The 25392-nt window shown below is 42.0% G+C and overlaps 1 protein-coding gene across 1 annotated transcript; it reads right to left on the minus strand.

The window, feature by feature from the left end:
* Positions 1-10980: 10980 nt before the first annotated feature.
* On the minus strand, positions 10981-25104 carry egr3.L (early growth response 3 L homeolog). The gene is made up of 2 exons (XM_018253533.2): positions 23944-25104; positions 10981-12678 (listed from the first exon to the last, which is right to left on the minus strand). Exons 1-2 carry the CDS (start codon positions 24053-24055, stop codon positions 11687-11689), a joined length of 1104 nt encoding a protein of 367 aa, XP_018109022.1. The 5' UTR covers positions 24056-25104; the 3' UTR covers positions 10981-11686.
* Positions 25105-25392: the final 288 nt, after the last annotated feature.

Raw genomic sequence — 25392 nt, forward strand, 5'->3', positions numbered from 1 at the left:
TCCTTACAGAACTACTTGATTAGCTTTCTTCTTGCAACATTTCCTTCAGTTGCTACAGTAACACAGGCTTTCTGCACATGGACAACCAATCACATCACTTGAACCTGCTTTTGGACCAAGCAATGTACGGTTGCACATGAATACACTGTTATTAATGTGGTCACATATAACAATATTGTTTGACTTTGGAACTGTGATTCATAAGTTGCAGCCCATAAATAGGAACAGTTGGCTCACATAATAGTCAGATTTTCCGCAGGAATGGGAATCTTTGATTTTTCAGGCCAATTTAATACCAGGGGCCCAAGGAGCATGTATTAAAACTTGGGACTATTTTGTCAATCCCTAGATTTTATTTCATTTACCAATGGGTTTTGCTGCTTTAATTTTTTTTTTTAAATTATAAGCAAAGCCCAGCCATATTGGCTTAGCACTGTTCTGAGTCTTTATGTAGGCCAGAAATGATAGGTCACATGTAGTCACATTAGTAATAATGGTTCCCCATTTCCCATATTTTGGGAATTTCAATCAATTGTTAATTACCTGTAATGAAGCTGCATAAATGTCATGACCTCAAAAGGGACCCTTAAAGGAAAAGGAAATCTACAGAGGCAGTTTATTACCAATATATTAACCACAATAGTACAAGGTAGAACACTATGGGGTATATTTATCAAAGAGTGAAGTTAATAGTGAAGTTCCGCCACTAAAGTGAAATGCCGCCACTCCCCATTCATTTCTATGGGATTTTTAAAGGCGTATTCATCAAAGGGTGAACTTTCACTTTCACCCATTGATAAATACGCCTTTCAAAATCCCATAGAAATGAATTGAGAGCTGCGGAATTTCACTCTAGTGGCGGAACTTCACTCTTTTTGTGATTTACCCCTAAATGTATCTGTAGAATGCTTTACCATACCTGAGTAAACAGCTCTAGAAGTTCTCTCTCTGTTTGTTTAGGATAGCAGCTGCCATATTAGCTTGGCATGAAATCATGTCCTACCTGAGTCTTTAGCTCTAGGTTCAGATTACAGCAGGGAGGGGAGGAAGGAGAAGGGACAAGGGAGGGGGATAGAGGAGCAAACTGAGCATGCTCAAATGTACCACTAGACTAATAAATTTTAAACTGGAATTCTAAGTTTATTGAGCAAAACCAACTGTATAAAAAATGAACGAATGAGGGATGAGTTGGGAGTCCTTTGCAGACTTGTGTTCATCATATACATTCATTTATACCCTCTCTGTGTTAAGTCACTTATTTATTTATGGACAAATAAGTGGATGTTTGTGGATGTTTTTGGGCATCGTGTCGCCCTCTAAAATCCTGCCACCCTAGGCCCGCTCCTTGGTGGCCTCTCCTAGAGTCCTGCGCAGGTCCATTTTTTGGAACCCATACCCGACCCGTACCCGCAATCCGCAACCTGAACCCGCATTCTTATCCGCTACCCGACCCGCAACCCGCTGATTATCTAGAATCAGGAAGTGCTGTCATTGTAAACCAGACGTGACATCATCGGAAGTAGGCATGATCAGAAAAAAAGGAGTAAAACAGGAAGTGCTGTTATTGTAAACCGGAAGTGACATCATCGGAAATAGACGTAATCAGAAAAAAGGAGTAAAAATCACTATTGAGAAGACCCGCGGCCCGACCCGCTGCAGGACTCTAGCCCTATCCACAAATCTGGGCCTGGAAAATATACACAATGGGTGCGCATTGTGTGTTTACAATATATTAGAATATAATTCCAATACGGAAAGGTCAGTGCTTTCAAGAGTATCTAAAAAAGTAAAAAGGCATTCTCAACAAATATCAACCTAACTGGCCTCTAGGTTAAGCCCCTACCCTGGCAACTACATCAGGCATACCTAGTCTTCCATTTTTGATTTCTTTATGGGGAGCATTTGTAGTGTGTCAGTATGTCATTTTTGAGGAGGTGTGTGCATATGGCCAAAGCAGACACCATGCACAGAACCTGGCAAATTGCTTCAGTAATTCAATTTAAGGCCATTTAAGATGATGATAAAGAACGGTGGCATTTGGATTTTTCTGTTACTCTTAAAGGAGGCGTGCAAGTCGCCGCGTCAGGGGCCCCCTACCCTAGGCAGAACCCCCTCCAACATTTTGTGCATGAGTGCAGCCATTATACACATTGTTTCACACACACTGCTACACATAAGAACATGCTGCCATGTTATTTGCTTCATTGTAGCTGCAATATTTGTCTCTGGACAGCAGAGGGGGTCACTGCTCTAAAACAAGGGGTTTCTTTCTAAAACCGGATCCCAAGCACATCTTCTAAATATGGGGCAAAACAGAGAAGTACTTTGAGTGGTACATACTACAATACCAGTGGTCCCCAGAGGTGGATGGAGCAGTGGTGGTTAGCAGTGTTCAGACTGAAGGGTGTTTAGGGAGATGCCTATTTGCTCTCCTAGATATACCAGAAAGCCCAGCTTAAGGTCAGATGGAGTGAGATTTGGGGCGCAAACATATTTGTTGCCTTGACGGAAACGCCAGTGTTTTCCTATATCTCTGACCTTTGTTATAAGCTATTTGGGGCCCTGACCAACGGCTGAACTTGATCAACTTGATCAACGGATTGAATTGAATTAAAAAGGCCTGGCAACTGCTGCCTTATACTAAGCAACAAAAAAAGTGATAATTTGACAGTTGTCAAATTATGAATGCATAAAAACTGGGCAAATCCACCCCAGTGCAGTAACCCATGGGAACCAATCTGAGATTTACTTTATGAAGACTGATGAAAGCTAGTTGCTCATTGGTTGCTATGGGTTACTTCATAGGCCAAATTTGAACATTGTTCTGCTTGATGTACTAATATTGTTTTTAATATAATTATAAGGGTGTTATTAATTCATGCTTGCCACATTTTTTCTTTTTTATCCATTGTTCCAAGATTTGCCCATTCTGCCAAGCTGCACAATTTTTTTGTAGGATTCATGTGACTCCTGAACTCCTGAATCCAAACCCTTGTTTTCATGCAACCCTTTTGTGCACTGGATTACCATTTTATGCTCATAGAACCTGAATTAAATAGAAACTAATTGTTTAGAAATAATGTGCTCAAGTTTCGTAATTTGATCAAATCATATTTGTATGGACCATATGCAGCCCTAATTAATTAAAGGGCAACTAACACGCTAACAATACTGGTTATCACGTTATAGCTCCTATGCTCAAGCATACCTCCGAATTGTCCCGTTTTGCATGGGACAGTTCCGATTTTGACAGCTTAGCTGTTACTGAAATGCTCAGAGTTTCCCTTTAATCTCCTGCACTGATGCCAGAAACATTTGCAATGTTTCTGCAACTTAATTAAATAATAATTTTTTTTAACAGAAACAAAATTGTAACTATTTAAGATAAGCAGGTATCTTTGGAAAACTGAGACTTACAGCTTAAAGGGCAATTTCACCTTCATTAGCAAAACTGTAACACATAAAACATAAAAGCCCCCAGAAATGTGTTCAAACTTTCCATAACCTGTCAAATTTTGGAAAATGGACATGGTATTTAATGGGTGTGACCACAAAATGGGCGTGGCTAAAAAAATTCAGCAGAACCTTTTGTGCCACTTTCCACTTTCAAATGTTGGGAGGAATGGCTTGAGGTCTATGATAACAGACCACTGGGAAACCACTTCTTTCTAATGGTGCCATTCACAGGCAGATTTCATTGTGGTAAAGGACTGATTTTATCACGATAAAACTGTCTAGTTATTGTTACACGTATGGGGTGCAAACAGTCATTTTGTTTCAACAAAATGGTCCCAACAGTTGACAGGATAGGTTTCAAAATCTTCACTGTGAAACGATGAAATTGGTCAGTGGATGGGACAATTATCAGATCAGACAATCAGGGTTACTCGATCATTCACTGTGCGTGTCTTTTGTGAACATAATCAAAGGAAAAGATCATCGGTTAATGTAAAATGTGTAGCCTACACTACAAAGATACAATAAAAGTCTCCTCACATATTATTAACTATAGATGGGTGATTTTTTTGTATTAAAAGGTTTTTTTGTAGCCGTCATGTTTGTGCATGATCAGCTTTAGACTTATAGGGGGATTCTGCTTTTTACTAATTTCCAAGAGGGCCTTGAGTGCGTTCACATGGTATTATCCCCACTGTTACTATAGGCACCATCTCTCTCTACTATACCTGCTATCCCACAGTCACACTCCCTTCCCAGAGACTATTATCCCACTGTTACTATAGACACCATCTCTCCCTACTATACCTGCTATCCCACAGTCACACTCCCTTCCCAGAGACTATTATCCACTGTTACTATAGGCACCATCTCTCCCTACTATACCTGCTATCCCACAGTCATACTCCCTTCCCAGAGACTATTATCCACTGTTACTATAGGCACCATCTCTCCATACTATACCTGCTATCCCACAGTCACACTCCCTTCCCAGAGACTATTATCCACTGTTACTATAGACACCATCTCTCCCTACTATACCTGCTATCCCACAGCCACAGTCCCTTCCCAGAGACTATTATCCCACTGTTACTATAGACACCATCTCTCCCTACTATACCTGCTATCCCACAGTCACACTCCCTTCCCAAAGACTATTATCCCACTGTTACTATAGACACCATCTCTCCCTACTATACCTGCTATCCCACAGTCACACTCCCTTTCCAGAGACTATTATCCCACTGTTACTATAGACACCATCTCTCCCTACTATACCTGCTATCCCACAGTCACACTCCCTTCCCAGAGACTATTATCCCACTGTTACTATAGACACCATCTCTCCCTACTATACCTGCTATCCCACAGTCACACTCCCTTCCCAAAGACTATTATCCCACTGTTACTATAGACACCATCTCTCCCTACTATACCTGCTATCCCACAGTCACACTCCCTTTCCAGAGACTATTATCCCACTGTTACTATAGACACCATCTCTCCCTACTATACCTGCTATCCCACAGTCACACTCCCTTCCCAGAGACTATTATCCCACTGTTACTATAGGCATCATCTCTCCCTACTATACCTGCTATCCCACAGCCACACTCCCTTCCCAGAGACTATTATCCACTGTTACTATAGACACCATCTCTCCCTACTATACCTGCTATCCCACAGTCACACTCCCTTTCCAGAGACTATTATCCCACTGTTACTATAGACACCATCTCTCCCTACTATACCTGCTATCCCACAGTCACACTCCCTTCCCAGAGACTATTATCCCACTGTTACTATAGGCATCATCTCTCCCTACTATACCTGCTATCCCACAGCCACACTCCCTTCCCAGAGACTATTATCCACTGTTACTATAGACACCATCTCTCCCTACTATACCTGCTATCCCACAGTCACACTCCCTTTCCAGAGACTATTATCCCACTGTTACTATAGACACCATCTCTCCCTACTATACCTGCTATCCCACAGCCACACTCCCTTCCCAGAGACTATTATCCACTGTTACTATAGTCACCATCTCTCCCTACTATACCTGCTATCCCACAGTCACACTCCCTTCCCAGAGACTATTATCCACTGTTACTATAGACACCATCTCTCCCTACTATACCTGCTATCCCACAGCCACAGTCCCTTCCCAGAGGAAATTATCTACACTTACTATAGGCACCATCTCTGCTGTCCTACTATACACACTATCCCAGTCATTATCATCTCTGGCAAAAGGCTTGACCTATTGTACAACTTGCTCATACTCATCTACAACTGCTACTAGACGTATATACGGCACTTTTTTTTACAAAGCAGATATCTCTCAGCGATTGATTCTTTCCACTACTAGAATGCACCATGCATACAAGACACCGCACCTCACATCCAAAGAAATTGACAAAACACAAATGGATGCCATGTTTCTGGCTCCAACTAACATTATTTATTTATCAGCCTCATTAATCAGTTTTACAAAGGGAAAAAACATGGGGTCTGACAGACTGGTCTGTACCTTAATAACCTTTTTCTAGCACAGGGGGTGCTCAGAATGCCCCTCAGCCAGAAAAGAGTTAACACACAGGTACTGTAAATATATATATAGCACACCTTATTATAAGGTACATAAAATTTATCTGGGAATATAAACAGCCACAAAATATAGAAGACATCTTCTGTCACTTTCATACAAGATTGTACAAAAAATAATTGTTTTAAACAACTTTCTGCAGTAGTTCCCACTCTCCCTTCAGTCGCCCATGAACACGAACACTTGATTAAAGTGGAAAAGCCCACGCTGAGTACTCAGAATCACTATACAGTGCAAACTACTTATCAGTGTATAGAGAAACTGACGATTATTATGGCGGACATATTGTATGAACCAACACCTGATAAACCGTTATATGTGGACATAGAGGGAAATTAACATATTCATTAACCCCTTCTCTGTCATATTAATATCTTTGTGTGTATGTTACAGGCCAACAAAGTCCATTTGTGCATACATATACATAGATTTTAGTGCAGCATATTTAATCATTAAAAGTGATTGCAGAGAGAAAATCCAACATCCAGACCTTCTGAAGCATAAACACATCCATAGCATGTAAAGTGCAGCGTGTACTCACACAGAAAGCTGAGCCTCGGTATCTAAGCAGGCTTACATTCCAAGTATTCAGGTAGTGCCGAGTATACTGACACACAGAGCAGTACATTTAGGTAGTGCAGACAAACGGGGCTAGAAGTGTATATTCAACAAAGGGATTTGCAGGTGAGCGGCCTCTAGAAAGCACTGGAGCTGTCTGTATCTATGGTGTGTACCATGCATGAAATGTGTGTGGCAGTGAAGCATAGCAAGGTGATACTCATGAAGTGCAGTGTCCTGACCCCTTGGGTGTAGATAGGAAATTCAATGTAAACAAACAGGTAAGCTCATGTACGAACGCAAGTACAAATCTCTAAAGCAAAACTGCACACAGCTCTCTAAAACTGCACACACATTAACATTATTCAAAAAGGTCCATACATGCTCCTCTGCAACTTGCGGCAAGTGCAAATGCTCCCAATCGGCCTGCGCTAATGAATTGTGGATTTAAGGGCATGCAATGAAACAAGAAATCCCTGCAATTATCGTCAGCCTGGGACTGGTGTTAATTCCAGAGTTGCCTCAGTCAGGGGTCATGTTTGTAAGGGAGGAGGACGATTGAGACTGTGACACTTGCACGACCAGAATTCACTTTTCTTCAAAGTTTTTGAAGCAGTGACCCCTTGAACAGCTCTCGTTAATGGAGGCAGTGCATTTTGATATGCAGTACAGAGCACAAGGGGCAGTGACTGCAGAGCAGAGCAGGATGCAGTGAGTGTGTAGTTACGCAGAGCAATGCATGTGTTTAGTAGCATTATCTAACCTATGTAGTGCAAAGCTACAGTAACCCAGGGCAACCAATGTGCAATTATTTTGAACACTCTAGTGCAAATTGGAATAATAAAAAGAAAGGTCTGATTGGTTGCTATGGGTTACTACACTTGTGCACGTATCTGTGTTAGTATAAAAGCCGGTGCAATCTCTGCTTCTGGTGCAAGTTATTTCATTAGACTGAAATTCATCTTAAATCACAAAGTGTAATCTTAATGCATATATATATATATTGTATCCATGTAACTGTCACTGGGATGCTAGGATTAGCAGTTCAGCAATAGTTGGTAGACAGCACAGTGGACATAACTGTCATAAATATAAAATGTAATTACTAATTCTGAACAATTAAGTAATTATTGTTATTTATATATATTTTTTGCAAGTGAATCTCTAGTGATGAGCGAATTTTCTCTCCAGCCATGGATTCAGGGCAAAATTCCACATTCCAGCATCTGCAAATTTTTTAGTGAAACTGCAGCAAAAATTAACTGCGGAAAAATTCTCAGAGACAAACAAAAAATTGCCATAGGAAAAAACGCTCGTTGCCATTTGGACAAAAAACGCCCACTGACTAATGTATTTGAACAAAAAAGTCACCGGGCCAAAAAAAAAAAAGCTCATATGCATTTGGAGGGTGAAAAATTGTTGCGTGTAAAATGTTTTTGTCATCTATTGATTTCAAAGCAATTTCTAAATTTTGTGCAATTTCGTGAATTTTTTAGCAGCTTTGCAAATTTTTTTGCAACATGGGACAAATTTGCTCATCGCTACTTTTGACTCTTGGATGCCAGAATCAGATTCTCTGCCTCCCTCCCTACACTGCACTCGGGGTATGAAACCGTGAATTTGTACTGAAGGTAAGGTGGTACTCCAAGTAGGAAGGCAGTGTTAACAAATACAGTTTGGACAATACTCAGAATTAGAGAGATGTATAACCCCAATGAATGAAGGCAGGAAGCGCGGTGTGTGTAAATAAGAAGTCCTGTACATGGAGCAGCCTATGTAGATAGGAAGTGCAGTGTTGGTAAATAGGAAGCTCTGTACATGGAGCAGCCTATGTAGATAGGAAGTGCAGTGTTGGTAAATAGGAAGCTCTGTACATGGAGCAGCCTATGTAGATAGGAAGTGCAGTGTTGGTAAATAGGAAGTTCTGTACATGGAGCAGCCTATGTAGATAGGAAGTGCAGTGTTGGTAAATAGGAAGCTCTGTACATGGAGCAGCCTATGTAGATAGGAAGTGCAGTGTTGGTAAATAGGAAGTTCTGTACATGGAGCAGCCTATGTAGATAGGAAGTGCAGTGTTGGTAAATAGGAAGCTCTGTACATGGAGCAGCCTATGTAGATAGGAAGTGCAGTGTTGGTAAATAGGAAGCTCTGTACATGGAGCAGCCTATGTAGATAGGAAGTGCAGTGTTGGTAAATAGGAAGCTCTGTACATGGAGCAGCCTATGTAGATAGGAAGTGCAGTGTTGGTAAATAGGAAGCTCTGTACACAGTGCTGCCCATGTTGATATAAAGTGCAGTGTTGGTAAACAAGAAGTGCTGTATACATCGGCTCATGCTGTACATGGAGCAGTATATGTAGATATTTGCATTGCAGTGTTTGTGAAAGTGCAGTTCATTTAGAAGAAGTGTAGTGCATGCAAACTTGTAGATATTTGAAGTGCAGTGTATAGAGCAGCTCATGTGGATAGGGAGTGCAATGCATGTAGAGCTGTTCACCTGTGTTATTAGTTTATTTTTTAGACAACTGACTTCATTCCTGACTGTCATCAGTACTAGAGTATGAAGCTGTGCAGCCCAGAAAAATACAGACAATGTAGACAGCTAAGCTGACAGTGGAGGGGTTAATGTGATTTCCTTTTTTTTTTTTTTTTGCAACAGTATCATATTCAAATAGCAGCAAAACTTACCAGGGAAGAAAGCGTTAATTTCTAGACCTGACTGTCATGCAGACATGCAAGAGAGAGAAAAAGACTGAGAGAGTGGTGGGGAGATGGGGCGGCTCACCCCAAAGCTGCCCCCACCCATTCATATCAAACTGACAAACACATCGTTTTATAAAGAGAAAGGCAGGAGAGCAGGCAGACATATCAGAGAGAAGGAGGGGAGTTAATGACAGCAAGGGAAGAGGGAATGAGCAGTAATAAGTGCTAGTAAATGAGAAGGAGGGGAGAAGGGAGGAAGACTGGGAGACCTCCTTGTGGATCTACAACTTCCCTCATACTCCCCTTAGAACTGCTCTTTTTTGGCGGATGAAATATGTTCTTCTCTGCTCCCCTCCCTTCTCTCTGAGAACATAGACAATTGTATGGAGAGAGAAATAGGTCTGAACAATGGGGTAAATAGGTAATTAAAAAGGAGAATGAAAACAGAGAGAAAATCAGATGTAGGATGCCAAGTTTCCCCTAGTTGTGTTGGGGCATTTAGCCTGACACCCACAGGGGCAGGTCTGTCTCTGGGCCCCACAAGGCAACAGCTGGAATTCCACTTTTACAGGAGTAGGACCTGCCACCTCTAAATCTGGACTGGATGTTAATGTTGAAGCTGAGCAACAAATTGTTCAGCAGGTGCTACCATAGAGAATGATGTGTTAAATACAAGAGAAGGAATTGATGGAGTTACAGACACATATTTTGCTTATTATGCATCAGTGTAAAGTTTGCTTGAGCTGTGAGAAATAAACATAATGTCACAATAGGATGACAAAGAGAAAGAGGAAACAATATGAATAACAAATGAATGACAAAAATTAAAGGTGTTACTGAATGAAAAGGACAAGGATACAGACTAAAGAGCCACATTGAGAAGGAAGAGCTGGGCTATGCTGTACTATGTATTATATGCTATATACCATACACCAGGGGTACCAACGTGTACACGTATTTTGGTGGGCTTGAGACATTCAAGGATTCAACTTTTATCATGATAAAAAAGTAATCCCCAATAAAGCTTCAGATAATTGTACCGTGTTGTGGATAGGCCTTGGAGTCACTAGCCACATCCGTAGAACTGACCCCACAAGACACAATCACTGCCACATTGTCGCACCATCACAGTCACACACACACACACATCCACTCAGTGACTCAAGCTGTAGCTGTTTTCTTTTCCTAATAAAACTGTGTGACAGACGTTAAAAAGAAAAGCAGGGGGGGGCATGTACAAGAGAGAGAGAGAGAGAGAGAGAGAGAGAGAGAGAGAGAGAGAGAGAGAAAGAGAAGAAAATGAGAGTAAGAAAGGAGGTTGCAACTGTTGGAAAGAGAGAAGATGGGAGAAGATTAAGGAACAAATAGATTAGATAGACAGAGAGAGAGAGAGAGAGAGAGAGAGAGAGAGAGAAATACAGATGAACAGACAGATAGATGAGAGATAGATAGATCTAATAGATAGATAGATAGATAGATAGATAGATAGATAGATAGATGATAGATAGATAGATAGATAGATAGATAGATAGATAGATAGATAGATAGATAGATAGATAGATAGATGATAGATAGATAGATAGATAGATAGATAGAGAGAGAGAGAGATAGATGATAGATAGATAGATAGATAGATAGATAGATAGATAGATAGATAGATAGATAGATAGATAGATAATGGGTGGGTGGATGGATAGATGGATGGATGGATGGATAGATAGATTCAAAATTAATAATTCTGTTGTGAAAATTGATAAACAGTGGAAGAATAGAAAGGTCAGGGAAAGATTTTATATTAGGGATACGTATGAAATAAGCACCCTGGGATATAACAGTTGGTGTTTAACAGTAGCAGCAGAATCTTATTTAGGCAGCGTTAAAGGACCAGGACCCTGTTTTTTGAATAACTTCTAACAGGGGTACACAAATGGAGCAGGTCCTGTAGGCTAAATGTCACTATAAAATGCAGAGTAGGTACAGAGAAGAACTGGAGCAATGTTCTGGTGGGACAGCGTATTAGGAGCAAGGGGGGATTCTGGCCAAATGGGTGAAATCATGCTCTGCAAGGTACACAACAGAAGTAATGGAGTGAAACTCTTCCAGAATATCAATGCAGGTGTGTGATGAAAATGCACTGCTGTGTAGTTATTAATGGCAGGCAAGGAAAAATATTATGCAGAAGAGTATAGACCACTTGACAGAAAGGAGTAATGCTCTGCAGGTCTTCAACTGATACCAGTGCTCAGCTCATATCTGTCCAGGAATGAATGCATGGGGAATGTACTTTTAACCACATTTCACTGAGGCAGGGATGCATCACAATGTGTTTTCTTCACCTTGAGTTAAACAGAAACAGTCCTTAAGCACAGGTGGTTACCACTGGTGCCCCACCCACAGAGGGCGAGCAGACAGCCTTGTCCCCTCCTTTCTTATCTTTTTGCTTGAGGTGAATTTTTGCGTGCCGCTTCCTCTCGTCACTACGTGCAAATTTGCGTCCACAGAAATCACAAGCGAAGGGCTTTTCCCCGGTGTGAGTGCGAATGTGGGTGGTGAGGTGGTCTGAGCGGCTGAAACTCCTCATACAGATGCGACACTGAAAGGGCTTGTGTCCTGTGTGGATCCGCAGATGGCGAGTTAGCTCATCTGAGCGTGAGAAGCGTCGGTCGCAGCCTTCTGCAGGGCAGGCATGAGGCCTTTCATGGAGAGGGGTTTTACTAGGCCGGTTGGGGTATTTTCTGGGACGGATGGGTTTCAGAGTTAGAGGGGGTTGGTGGCTCATGCCTCCAAAACTGGGCAAAACTTGCTTTTCCTTAAATGCCTTGATGGTTTCCAGGGGTGTTATGGGTGGTGGATTGACCCTTATAGCCTCCATATTCTGAAAAGGTTTTTGGTCCACTGGAGGCATCTCTGTGTTGTGGTGGAACAAATTATAGTCTGGTATCATAGGGAAGACACCAGAGTCCATACTCTGTTTGGCAGATGAGTATTCCTGGGATGCGTAGGGTGCCATGCCACCTTGGAAGCTTACTTGCTCGTGGTACAGGTCTCCACAGCCAGCATACGATGGTAGGGAATGAAACATAGATTCCACATCATTTTGATTTTGTCCCATAAGGCCACCATTGCCTCCACCATTTCCACTTCCTCCAGCATTCGGTGCCTGTGAAGTGGGCACACCAAGGATACCACTGCTCATAAGGCTAATTATATTTTCCTGGCACCAGCTGGAGGGTGAGTCAAAGGAAAACTTGCCCAAATAAGTGACCGTCTTATTACCTGGCTGGAACGTGCCATTGTAGGAGAGATCCTGGGAGGTTTTGTCATTGCTCAAGCCCAAGTCTATGACATTATCTAGAGGGAAACAGAGACAACATAGCACTCATGAGTATATACTGTCCATAATTACCTCAACAAATGGTGTGAGCCTCTGAAACAGAAAATGCATTGGGACTCATTTACTAACACTGTGCACAAAAGTAAATGCTGAACTGCACCCACTAAATGCTTTACAAATAGCATCTACATGTTGTCATCTATACTAGAGCTGTGCTGTTGCCTCTGTTCTAGTGCAGCCTGGTCCAGAACAAGGGAGCACTCTACTTAAAGGAGAACTAAAGGTTAATTAACGAAGTACCAGAAATGTTGTACAAGTATGGGAATTACAGAATTACAGAAATGCTTTCTCCCATAGACTCCATTTTATCCAAATAATCCACATTTTAATAAATGATTTATTTTTTTCTCTGTAATAATAAAACAATACTTTGTACTTGATCCAAACTAAGATATAATTAATCCTTACTGGAAGCAAAACCGGGCAATTGGGTTTATTTAATATGAAGATTCAAATTACGGAAAGATACGTTATCCAGAAAACCCCAGGTCTCAAGCATTCCGGATAACAGGTCCCATACTTGTATATTATGTTTTGGGCTTCGTACCAGCCAAAGGCAACCACAGTCCTTTAGCAGTAAGGATCTGTGCCTTCAAAGATGCCCCTGTAGCTCCCCATTTTCTTTATTGCTCATTCACTGCACATGCTCTTTGCTGTCGCCGACACTCTCACTGGAGGATTAATGAGATGTGGAGCCCCTAGGCTACATCCACAGGCCCCCCTTCTAGGCTACTGATAGGTCCGGATTTGTGCAGACAAAATCCTATGACAACTTTAAAGGCCTGGATCCTTTCTACTATAGAGATGGTGAACCTGTAGGCTGGTTCAATGCGTTCAGTATATAAATTCTAGCCATATTCATTTTTAGGGTTTATTTCTCCTTTAACACATGCCTTAACCAGACAGTTAGTACAAGGCAAGGCATCCTCAGAAACATTTATTACAAAGGGGTATTATTTGGTGTTCACCATATTTTTTTTTTTACAAATTTCACACTTCTGGAATTTTCTAGGCACCAAGGCTTAGCATATAAAGAATTTATTAAGATATATTGACTAAAGGTTTCTGAAATATAATCTGCACACCAGAGCAGATGAATCCCATTGTGGTTCATTTATGGTGACTCCAGGCAGAATTAAAAGAGTACTAAGGCTACTGCTACATGGGGCAGTTTCTTGGCCTGCATATAAGCGCAGACTCAGAAACAGCCTCTTTGCTCCATTGGCCTCCGGTGCAGACACACGGACACCCTGCAGGAATGTAGTGTGCAAATGGTAGCCAATAAAATGTCAGAAAGATGCACAGACAACAACCAATTAGTGTGCAAATGGTAGCCAATCAGCAGAAGAGTATGCAATATTGTTTTTATATGATCCGTATCTCAGGCCCATCACTGTTTTCAATGGTGCTGGTGATGTCACGGGTATAAACAGTGTGGGATCCCTATGACTTCATTCATTCACAATGATCATTGTTAAAAATATATATATTCATTTTGGCTGTGGCTTGAAACAACATTGGCAGTGAAACTGATGTTTTGGGAATGTGTTAATTCTCCTTATTTTTTTGCTGATGTTACACACAGAATTCCTTAGGTGCAGTGAGCTGATGTTATAGCCTGAGGAGCAAAGAGATGGTATGAGTTGCCAAAGGTATCAAACCTGAAAAACCAGTGATCTACCCACTGAGTCCATCCTTCTCAATAACTGACACAGGTATGTGAGCACAGTGTTGGTATTTATATATAGACACTTGAAACATGCTGGGAACCCTATATTCACCCAATATTTTTCTAAATCTATCTATCTAATCTATCTATCTATATATTATCTATGTATCAATCAATTATCTATCTATCTATCTATATATTATCTATGTATCAATCAATCATCTATCTATCTATCTATCATCTATCTATCTATCTATCTATCTATCTATCTATCTATCTATCTATCTATTATCTATGTATCAATCAATCATCTATCTATCTATCTATCTATCTATCTATCATCTATCTATCTATATCCATCACATTGGTCTTACTGGTATGTTTGTCTGGAATAAAAGGGGTTGCTCACGTCAAACACCTAGTTGTTTTCAGATAGATCACCAGAAATAACGACTTTTTCCAATTACTTTCTATTTTCTATGTGTTACCGTTTGTCTAATATTGAAGTGTTAAGTGTTGCCGACCCTGTAAACTGTTCTAAATTGATACATTTAGTTGATACATTTCTTATCTTTGTCCCTGATGAGTAGAATCTCTGCGTTTCATTACAGGCAGCTGTTAGAATTGATACAATAGTTGCTAATACTCCAGAGATGCTGCTGAGAAATGGATCAACTAAATGTTGCACAATTGTAACAGTTTAGAGTCTGCGCCTGAATTACTGAGCTGCCCTCTTCGGCCGCCATGTCTGTTTCTTAGGGCGCACAAGCCCGCGTCTCGCTTCTAATATAGATGCGGACGCGCTGCATAATGACGCTGGCGCGCAATGACATGCAATGGCGCGAAAATCAAAACAGTATAAAAGGATCATTTGGGCTTCAAGACCTTGCACCTTATAGGATCTTGTTCCTGGTGCTTCTGTGCTATAGAGCTTCTGATTAATCTGTGTTTTGATTCCTGTTGTGACCCCTGCCTGGCTATTTGACTAATCCTGACCCTTGCCTGAATACCGACTTTGATTCTGCTTAACCCTCTGATTGACTTCCTGGTTTGACCCTTGCCTGCCTGACTACGTTTATTCTCTGCCTGCCCCGACCTGGCCAGTTCTGACTACTCTATTGCCAAGGGCCTTTTACCACAACCTTCTGCCCAAAGACTTTGCCTACAGTTGTGCCCCTCTGCCTGTCTAGAACCCCTCGCCTTGCACCTCTCGTTTTAAGACCTGGCGGCATCTGAGTAGCTGAGGGCTCCTCCCGAGGCCAATGGCGGCTGCTACAGGCAGAAGCACGAGCCGAGACCAGGGTGCTTGGCATCGGTTCTAGATTTAGGGTGCCACCTGTTACACTTGAACATTCAACTTTCTGGGGAACAATCTGAAAACAACTGAACTGAATAAAGTGTTTGGCAGGTGAACAACCCCTACTCATTGACCATTTTTGCAGTGATTTTACCGGCTTGTCTAGAGTTAATGGAGTGCTCCTTGGCCAGTACCTATCACTGCTTTTGTTGGTTATCTGTGTAGCTGGCTGCCAGACCCTCAGCCTATCTATCTATCTATATCTATCATCTATCTACTGCATTGGCCTTACTGTTATGTCTGGAATTAATGGGGTACTCATTGGCCATTTATACAGTGATCTTATTGGCATGTCTGGAGTTAATATGCTGATTGTCTATTTTCTGTTGTAATTTTACTGGCATGGTTGGGGTTAATACCCATATTATTAAATGATTTTACTGGCACATCTGGGGTTATTATGTCCTTTACCCATTTTATTTAGTGATTATATTGGCATGTCTGGGGTGTGTAAAATAGGTATGGTATGTAGGGAAGTGGTCACAAAGTCTTTTTGTCCCTCTTTCTGAAATGTTACATAGTTAGTTACATAGTTACATAGTTAAATTGGGTTGAAAAAAGACAAAGTCCATCAAGTTCAACTCCTCCAAATGAAAACCCAGCATCCATACACACACCCCTCCCTACTTTCACATTAATTATATATACCCATATCTATACAACTATACAATTTAGTATCACAATAGCCTTTTATATTATGTCTGTCCAAAAAATCATCCAAGCCATTCTTATAGTCATTAACTGAATCAGCATCACAACATCACCCGGTGAGGTATTTTGTTGTATTCATGGCACACTTGTGCGCGTAAATGAGCCCTGCTTGTTAGCACAACGTACAATAAAGCAACAAGACTAAGCATAATAAAGTACCTAGCGGTCTGGATAGATGATAGATAGATAGATAGATGATAGATAGATAATAGATGATAGATAGATAGATAGATAGATAGATAGATAGATAGATAGATAGATAGATAGATAGATAGATAGATAGATGATAGATAGATAGATGATAGATAGATAATAGATGATAGATAGATAATAGATGATAGATAGATAATAGATGATAGATAGATAGATAGATAGATAGATAGATAGATAGATAGATAGATAGATAGATAGATAGATAGATAGATAGATAGATAGATAGATAGATAATAGATGATAGATAGACAGACAGACAGACAGACAGATAGATAGATAAAAGATAGATGGATAGATAGATAATAAATGATAGATAGATAGATAGATAGATAGATAGATAGATAGATAGATAGACTGGCAGCCAGCTATACAGATAACCAACAAAAGCAGCGATAGATACTGTGGCACCCAAGAGTGAAGTACAAGGGGGATTTTGCATTTCAAGCGTCCAAGAGTTGTACAGTATATCTGTCAGGCCACATTATCTGATAAAGTCTCAGCTGGGACTTGTTTTTAAAAGTCCCACACTGTGTGAGTCGTGCTACTTTTATTACTTTTATTTTGATCACAATCTGTGCTGTGATTCCAGATATCATAGCAGTGAATGGGTTAAGTGTGGAAATCCCCCTACCCTGCAATACACCTACTCACCCCCTTCCTGTGAGCTGTCACCAGCTGCCCCCACTGTCACCTCCCCGCTCAGTCTCCTGCCTCCCCCACACAGGGCTGGGAGCTCCCCCACCCCCACAGCCATATTTAAAGACTCCCCCCCCCCCCACAATGTAATTTTCGAAGTATCCAAAGAGGGGACCTGAGCTTCTGTCACATCAATAAGGCACTCAGTAGATGGGTTACCCTGAGGTGATGACATACCAGACATAGTGGGTCACTTCGCAAAGTGATTAAGCCTAAGCTGTTGTGACATAATGACTGTGTTTGTGGCCACTGATCCTGAGCAGTGAGGCACTTGGGATCCCCTTTGTGATGCAGCAGAAAATAAAAATACCTAGGTGCTTGGTAGCCAAAGAAGAATACAGTAACCCCTTCTCTTCTGCAGACTTGCCATTGCACGTTGGGGAATTAAAAGGCAATGACTCTCAAACTTTATCCCAGAGCACCATTCAGCTCCAGATCATCAGAACATAAGATGTGTCAGTCTGGATACTTAGCAGCAGCACAACACAGAGAGGCATATTTATCAAGACCAATCAAAATGTATTAAAAAAATCTCATTTGTAAAACTGGGATGAATTAAATCGACCCGAAAACTTGAAATCCAATTTGATTTCTCAGCCTTCTGAAAGGAAGGCTGCAAACAATTCCAAATTGATCCCTGGACATCTCCCATTGACTAAAACAGCAATTCGGTTTTAGGTGGCGAATTGTCCAATTAGAGTTCTTAGGGCAGAGACACACGTGGCAATTCGGGGAGATTCTGTCGTCCGGAGACAAATCAGCTCTTCTTCGGGCGACTAATCTCCCAGCAATGCCTTCCCACCTGCTAGAATCTAAATCGCTAGAATCTAAATCCGGCGGTAAGGCAATTCAGGGAGATTAGTCTCCCAAAGAAGAGGCGATTTGTCTCCGGGCAACTGAATCTCCCCAAATCTCCACGTGTGTTTCTGCCTTTAAAGGACCGAGTATGAAAATCTCTGAAATCGAATTGTCATTTTTGTAAAATCAAATTTGAATAACTCCCTTGTCGAAGTTTTGACCATACATTTTTTTTGAAAATTCGAATTCTTAATTCGACCCTTGATAAATCTGCCCCTTAAAGTAGCATAGTTATAGAACCACAGACACAGCAAATAGGCACCGGCTCCAGGACTTGTTGGACAGCTCCACTTGCACTGATACTGTGCACTATCCCTCAGCAATAGGCAGAGCTTTATCTTTCTGCAAATTACTACTCAAAGCACTTATTAATATCAGAAATCATTTTATTATATATATCATACTTGTCACAGAAGTCAGTCTTTTATCATCCTTATGCATCAGGGATATAACTCACTCTGTGCACCAGTACTCAACAACATACACTGTTTTAGCATATTCTGCACTACTATTCAACTGCCATAGCGCATTAATACATATAAAAAAGGAAATCTCAAAAACAGGCAAATATTTATCATACTGTGCACTAGTATTCAGCAGTGGGGAGAGCTTTATCATAGCGTGCACTTTTGTTCAACAGCAGAAATAGCTGTAACATACTACTAGTACTCAACAGCAGTGTAAGCTTTATTATACTGTGCACTAACACTTAACAGCAGTGTGAGCTTTATTATACTGTGCACTAACACTCAACAGCAGTGTAAGCTTTATTATACTGTGCACTAACACTCAACAGCAGTGTAAGCTTTATTATACTGTGCACTAACACTCAACAGCAGTGTGAGCTTTATTATACTGTGCACGAACACTCAACAGCAGTGTAAGCTTTATTATACTGTGCACTGACACTCAACAGCAGTGTAAGCTTTATTATACTGTGCACTAACACTCAACAGCAGTGTGAGCTTTATTATACTGTGCACTAACACTCAACAGCAGTGTGAGCTCCATCATACTGTGCACTAGTATCTCTGGAGTATTAGCAACTATTGTATCAATTCTAACAGCTGCCTGTAATGAAACCCAGAGATTCTGCTCAGCAGGGACAAAGATAAGAAATGTATCAACTAAATGTATCCATTTAGAAAAGTTTACAGGGTCGCCGACCCCCCCTCCCAGAGCTGCTTTAGAAGGTGAAAATGACACTTTACACTTCAATATTAGAAAAATGGTCACACATAGAAAATAGAAAGTAATTGGAAAAAGTCGTTATTTCTGGTGATCTATCTGAAAACAACTAGTTTTTGAAGGTGAACAACCCCTTTAACTATAGGGAGAGCTTTATCATATGATGAAGTTTTACAGACAGACCTTTATCATACTTTGAGTTAAAACTCAACAAGACACAGTCAGAGACTTAATCAAAGGCTTACACAGCAGTTCTCGGGTTTAAGAAGGGTACTTTTTCCAGTGGCCCCATGAAAATACCTGTCCAATTCCCCTGCTTATTTCTACCATTCGCTCGGTTGGTTTCAACACCATCAGTGACTGACCACTGTTTCAAAGACTGAGCACCAAAACATGAAGGTGCTCATAAAATGCGAGTTTTACAATGACCCATGCTATAGCCGGACATAGGGGGATCCTTAGTATGTCATCTCTATGAAAACACTGCACAATCCCATGTACCAGGGGCGCGCCGCCAATGAGGCGAGCTGAGACGCTCGCCTCAGGCGGCAACGCCGAAGCGGTTTCCAGGGGCGGCAAAAAGCCGCTCCTGCACCTTTAAGAGCCGAATTTCCGGTTTTTAAACCGGAAATTCTGCTTTACTAATGCGAGAGAGCGCAATTGCGCTCTCCGCATTAGTGTTCCTGCCTCCCCTCCCGACAAGTAAGTCGGCGAGGGGGGGCGGCATTGCAGGAGCCGCCTCAGGCGGCGCTTAGGTCCGAATCGGCGCTGCCATGTACTCCACTCAGATACACAATTATCAACCAACAGATACCAATGGAGTGTATTAAACAGCATTTGTATAAAAGTAAAACAAAAGGTTATGATCCAGCAATATGCAGACATGTATAATACTGGCAATCTGGGCAGCTACAGTAAGTGGCAAATGAGATTCAATGTTGATAAATGTAAAGTCATGCACCTGGGATGTAAAAATATCCAAGTCACTTATACCCTTAATGGGACTGCACTAGGCAAATCCATAATGGAAAAGGACCTTGGAGTCCTTGTAGATGATAAACTTGGCTGTAGCAAGCAATGCCAGTCAGCAGCATCAAGGGCAAAAAAGGTCTTGAGCTGTATTAAAAGGGGCATAGAGTCACGGGAGGAGGGGGTCATTCTTCCACTGTACAGAGCACTGGTAAGGCCCCATCTAGAATATGCCGTACAGTTTTGGTCTCCATCACTCAAACAGGACATTATTGTATTAGAGAGGGTACAGAGAAGGGCAACTAAGCTGGTAAAAGGAATGGAAAATCTTAGCTATGAGGAAAGACTGGCCAAGTTAGGGTTATTCACGCTGGAGCAAGCTAGTTATCATGCTATGATAACTATATATAAGTATATAAGGGGAGCGTACAATATGCTTTATTTACCAGTAGGTCCATCCAGCTGACAAGAGGGCACCCATTCCGATTAGAAGAAAGGAGGTTCCATCTAAATATTCGGAAGGGGTTTGTTACAGTGAGAGAGCTGTGAAGATGTGGAATTCTCTACCCATATCAGTGGTACAGGCTGATACATTAGATAGCTTTAAGAAGGGGTTGGATGGTGCAGGCCCGGATTTGTGGGAAGGCCACCTAGGCCCGGGCCTAGGGTGGCAGGATTTTAGGGGGCGGCATGCTGCCCAACCACACCCACATTGGTTCAAAAACACTGGGGATGAGCAGGAGATACAATCTCAATGAAAATTTGCATGGATAAAGGGTAGGGGACAGGGGGGGACAAACGGCAGTGGGCCTAGGGGCGCCCGCTATGTAAATCCGGCCCTGCGATGGTGTTTAGCAAGTGAGGGAATACAGGGTTATGGGAGATAGCTCATAGTACAAGTTGATCCAGGGACTGGTCCGATCTTGGAGTCAGGAAAGAATATTTTTCCCTCTGAGGCAAATTGGAGAGGCTTCAAATGGGTTTTTTTTTGCCTTCCTCTGAATCAACTGCCAGTTAGACAGGTTATATCTACAGACTTAAGGTTGAACTTGATGGACGTGTGTCTTTTTTCAACCTAACTTACTATGTTACTATTTCATCAGCGATTCGCATGCCTGCATACACCTACTCAAACCTCTATGATCTACAGTATGATACCATGTGTTACTACTATATTCTGCAGTACTAATACAGAACAGTACTTACCAACAAGACAATAACACAAGCCACATAGCACATTTAAAGGCCAAGAGATGTTCCAGGAGCTTACACGGCCACCCAGAAACTAAGTGAGGTTACAGAAACATGTGCACCTCCACTTCTCTCAAGTCTAGAGGCTCCCTCTGCTGTTGGCTTTCTTACTGAGCCATGCAAGATCGACATAGGGGTGCTCTCCTAAGTTCCGCATACTTTTTGGAGCAGCAATGGTTTGGGTTGGGCCAACAGACAATATTGAGTTAGTATTTAGTCTTTGTTTCCTCTCTCCCACTTGATCCCTTTCTTCCCAGCCCAGAAATGATATATGTTGTCTAATGGGACTTGGTCAGCGTGCCTGTGTCATTTGGAAGCAAGTTGGCATGATGATGTCATCAGTCCATATATGGTAAAATATGGTATGGAACGCTTCTCTGAGTTCCTGATACTTTTGGGAGAAGTGCTGACTTGGGTCCGGCCCAAAAGGCAACTTGGACTTTAGTCTTTAGTACTTGTTCTCTCCATGAACAGATAAAGTTGTTCTCTCTGCCCCACTTCATCCTTTCACTTCGCACCCCAGAAATACTGGGTAACCCCTGAAACTAGTAGTAGTTGTAGTAAAAAGATGTGAGTAGGTCACAAACAAGGACCCTACTAGCTGATTTGGTGCTGGTTAACACTTAACACCTTCAGACCAGGCTCAGTTCCATTGACCAAGGAATTAAATTACAGGTATGGGTTCCATTGTCCAGGAAACCCGATATCCAGAAAGTTTCCGAATTATGGAAAGAATGCCTCCCATAGACTGAATTATAAATAAATAATCCAATTTAAAAAAAAAAAGATTTCCTTTTTCTCTGTAAAAATAAAACAGTCACTTGTACTTGATCCCAACTAAGATATAATTATTCCTTATTGGAAGCAGAACCAGCCTATTGGGTTTATTTAGTGTTTACTTGATTTTCTAGTAGATTTATAGGGGTGTTCACCTTTAAGTTAACTATTAGTATGTTATAGAATGAGTAATTCTTAGCAACTTTTCAATTGGTCCTCATTATTTATTTTTTATTCTTCTTATTCTTCTTCTGTCTCTTTCCAGCTTTCAAACGGGGGTCACTGACCCCAACTAAAAAAACAATTGCCCTAAGGCTACAAATGTATTGTTATTGCTACTTTTTATTACTCCTCTTGAGGCCTCTCCTGTTCATATTTTAGTCTCTTATTCAAACCAATGCTTGGATGCTAAGGTAATGTAAACCCTAGCAACCAGATTGCTGAAATTGCAAACTGGAGAGCTGCTGAAAAAAAGCTAAATAACTCAAAAACCACACGAAATAAAAAATGAAAACCCCCTGGTCCCGAGAATTCTGGATAACAGGTCCCATACCTGTACAACTATAATTTTAAATGCAGGCATGTACAATTCAACTTGAACTAGCCATAGAAAGCTTTCCATTCACCTACCCTACTATAGACTGTTATGCCAGAGGTAGTCTCAGCCTGGTGAAAAAATATTGGCTAAAGGGGGTGGAGGTGTTGGTTTGCTGCTGCTGCTGCTGCAAACCAGAGTGGAGTCCCTACTACACAATGCATAATTGACTACTAATAACGTAAATAGCTGCACCATCCAATCTCCATACACAGTGGCAAAGACAAAGGCTTGATGTCACTTGCACTAATGACAACGATGCAAATCTCCCCCATCCCCTTACTGTACTGAACATTAGACTTCTCCTCCATCACCATGCGCTGCAAGTGCCCCACTACTACTCACACTACTACTCACACTACTACTCACACTACTGCTGACATTACTGCTCACACTACTGCTGACACTACTACTCACACTACTGCTGACACTACTACTCACGCTACTGCTGACACTGCTACTCACACTACTACTCACACTACTGCTGACACTACTACTCACACTACTACTCACACTACTGCTGACACTACTACTCACACTACTGCTGACACTACTACTCACACTACTGATGACACTACTACTCACACTACTGCTGACACTACTACTCACACTACTGCTGACACTACTACTCACACTACTACTCACACTACTACTCACACTACTGCTGACACTACTACTCACACTTCTGTGGACACTACTACTCACAAAACTGTGGACACTACTACTCACACTACTGCTGACACTACTACTCACACTACTACTCACACTACTGCTGACACTACTACCCTGCTGTCACCTTGCACACTTGTTACTCACACACTGGGCTGTACCATGTCAGGCAGGAGAATTTAACGCTTCTCTCTAATTAATAATCAACCACTTGTTACCCCTGAATCCATTCCCCATCCTAATCGCAGTGTCGCATCGCAGCCACTCACCTGTAGACATGGGATAGTGCTGATCGTTGCCCCCGCCAGAGTAGATTGATAGAGATCCAGACAGATCCTGCCCCTCTTCGGGGTAGAGGGAATCCGGCAGCAGAGAGGTCATGTTCACTTGTAGCTTGTCCAACAGCTTGCACTCATAGCCCCGGGGAATAGACGAGTCACTTACCCCTAACGTGACAGCTCCAGGCAGGGAGTCCAAGCTTTGTGATAATCGCTCCCTGTCCGACTACAAATAGACAGTTGCCTATAGGAGGGGGTTACTATGAGCCGGGGGTCAGGATGGGGCAGGAGTGTGGCCCCAAATAGAGGCAATGGGTCTGACTCCGAATTCTCCCTCAGGTGCTTAGGAACAGTGAGCGGAGCGAAGGAACACGAGGGTCGCTCGGGGTCGGTGAAGATCCATCACACACACAGGGAGCAATGTGCCCGAGCAGCACGGAGAAGATGCATGCGATAATGTCGCACAGACTGGCTATAAGGGGAGAGAAAGAGGAGGCTGGTTTGGTGGTTGAGCGATAGTAGAAGTGGCAGGAGCCTCTGGGGATGTTGCCAATGACAGTCCTGTGGCAAGAGATGTGCCAGGGAGGCTACTGATGTGTGGCTGGAAGGCGAGGGCTCTTATACAACGATTATGGGCTGCCCCATGGGTCGGAGTTGTATCAGCCCCCGGGTGTAGGGGACTTAGCGCTTCTCTCCGCTCTCGCTCAATCTTGACGCTCTGTTCGGGGACTCCGGCTCCTTTTATCTCCGCCCGGGGAAGCTCCAGTGACGTAACTGCCCATATATGGACACAGAGAGCCCGTGGCAGCGCAATGGAACATTAAGCGAAAGCAGGAAGCTCCTGAGCGCCCGGGACCCCCCTCGCACTCGCCTGAGACTTTCACCCAAACGCCTAACGCCTCACCTGCGCTCGCTGAGAAAGGACCGTCCCAACGCTGCAACAAGGGGGGAATAATCACTGAACTAAAACCACATCAAAACACATGAATTCGGGCTGGAGGGGAAATGCACTTCATCTGCTCTCTGTCCAGCCTGTCAATGGGACAGTTTCAGTAACAATTATATAGAAGCAAACATTTTGGAAATAAAAAGAGGGACAAAAGAATTTAGCAAGCATAGTGGGGCAGTTTTTTTGACCACGCCTATTTTTGAGGCCACACCCCATAATTACCATGTTCATTTTACAAAATTTGGAAGGTTATGAAAGTTTGAACATATTTCTGTGTTTTTTCCCCAGTTATTACAGTTTTGCTAATGAAGGTGAATTGTCCTTTAAAGGAGAACTAAACCCTAAAAATAAATGTGGCTAAAAATGCCACATTTTATTAACTGAATGTATTGCACCAGCCTAAAGTTTCAGCTTGTCAATAGCAGCAATGATCCAGGACTTCAAACTTGTCACAGGGGGTCACCATCTTGGAAAGTGTCTGTGACACTCAC

The sequence above is a fragment of the Xenopus laevis genome, chromosome 3L, assembly GCF_017654675.1.
Source record: "Xenopus laevis strain J_2021 chromosome 3L, Xenopus_laevis_v10.1, whole genome shotgun sequence".
In the NCBI taxonomy this organism is placed as follows: Eukaryota; Metazoa; Chordata; class Amphibia; order Anura; family Pipidae; genus Xenopus; species Xenopus laevis.

Bases quoted from the DNA above. Each gene is read 5' to 3' on its own strand.
- egr3.L (XM_018253533.2), bottom strand. From the start codon at position 24,055: ATGACCTCTCTGCTGCCGGATTCCCTCTACCCCGAAGAGGGGCAGGAT. The intron at 12,679-23,943 runs GTGAGTGGCTGC...GTTTCCCTCTAG, and splicing joins GCACTATCCCATGTCTACAG to ATAATGTCATAGACTTGGGC.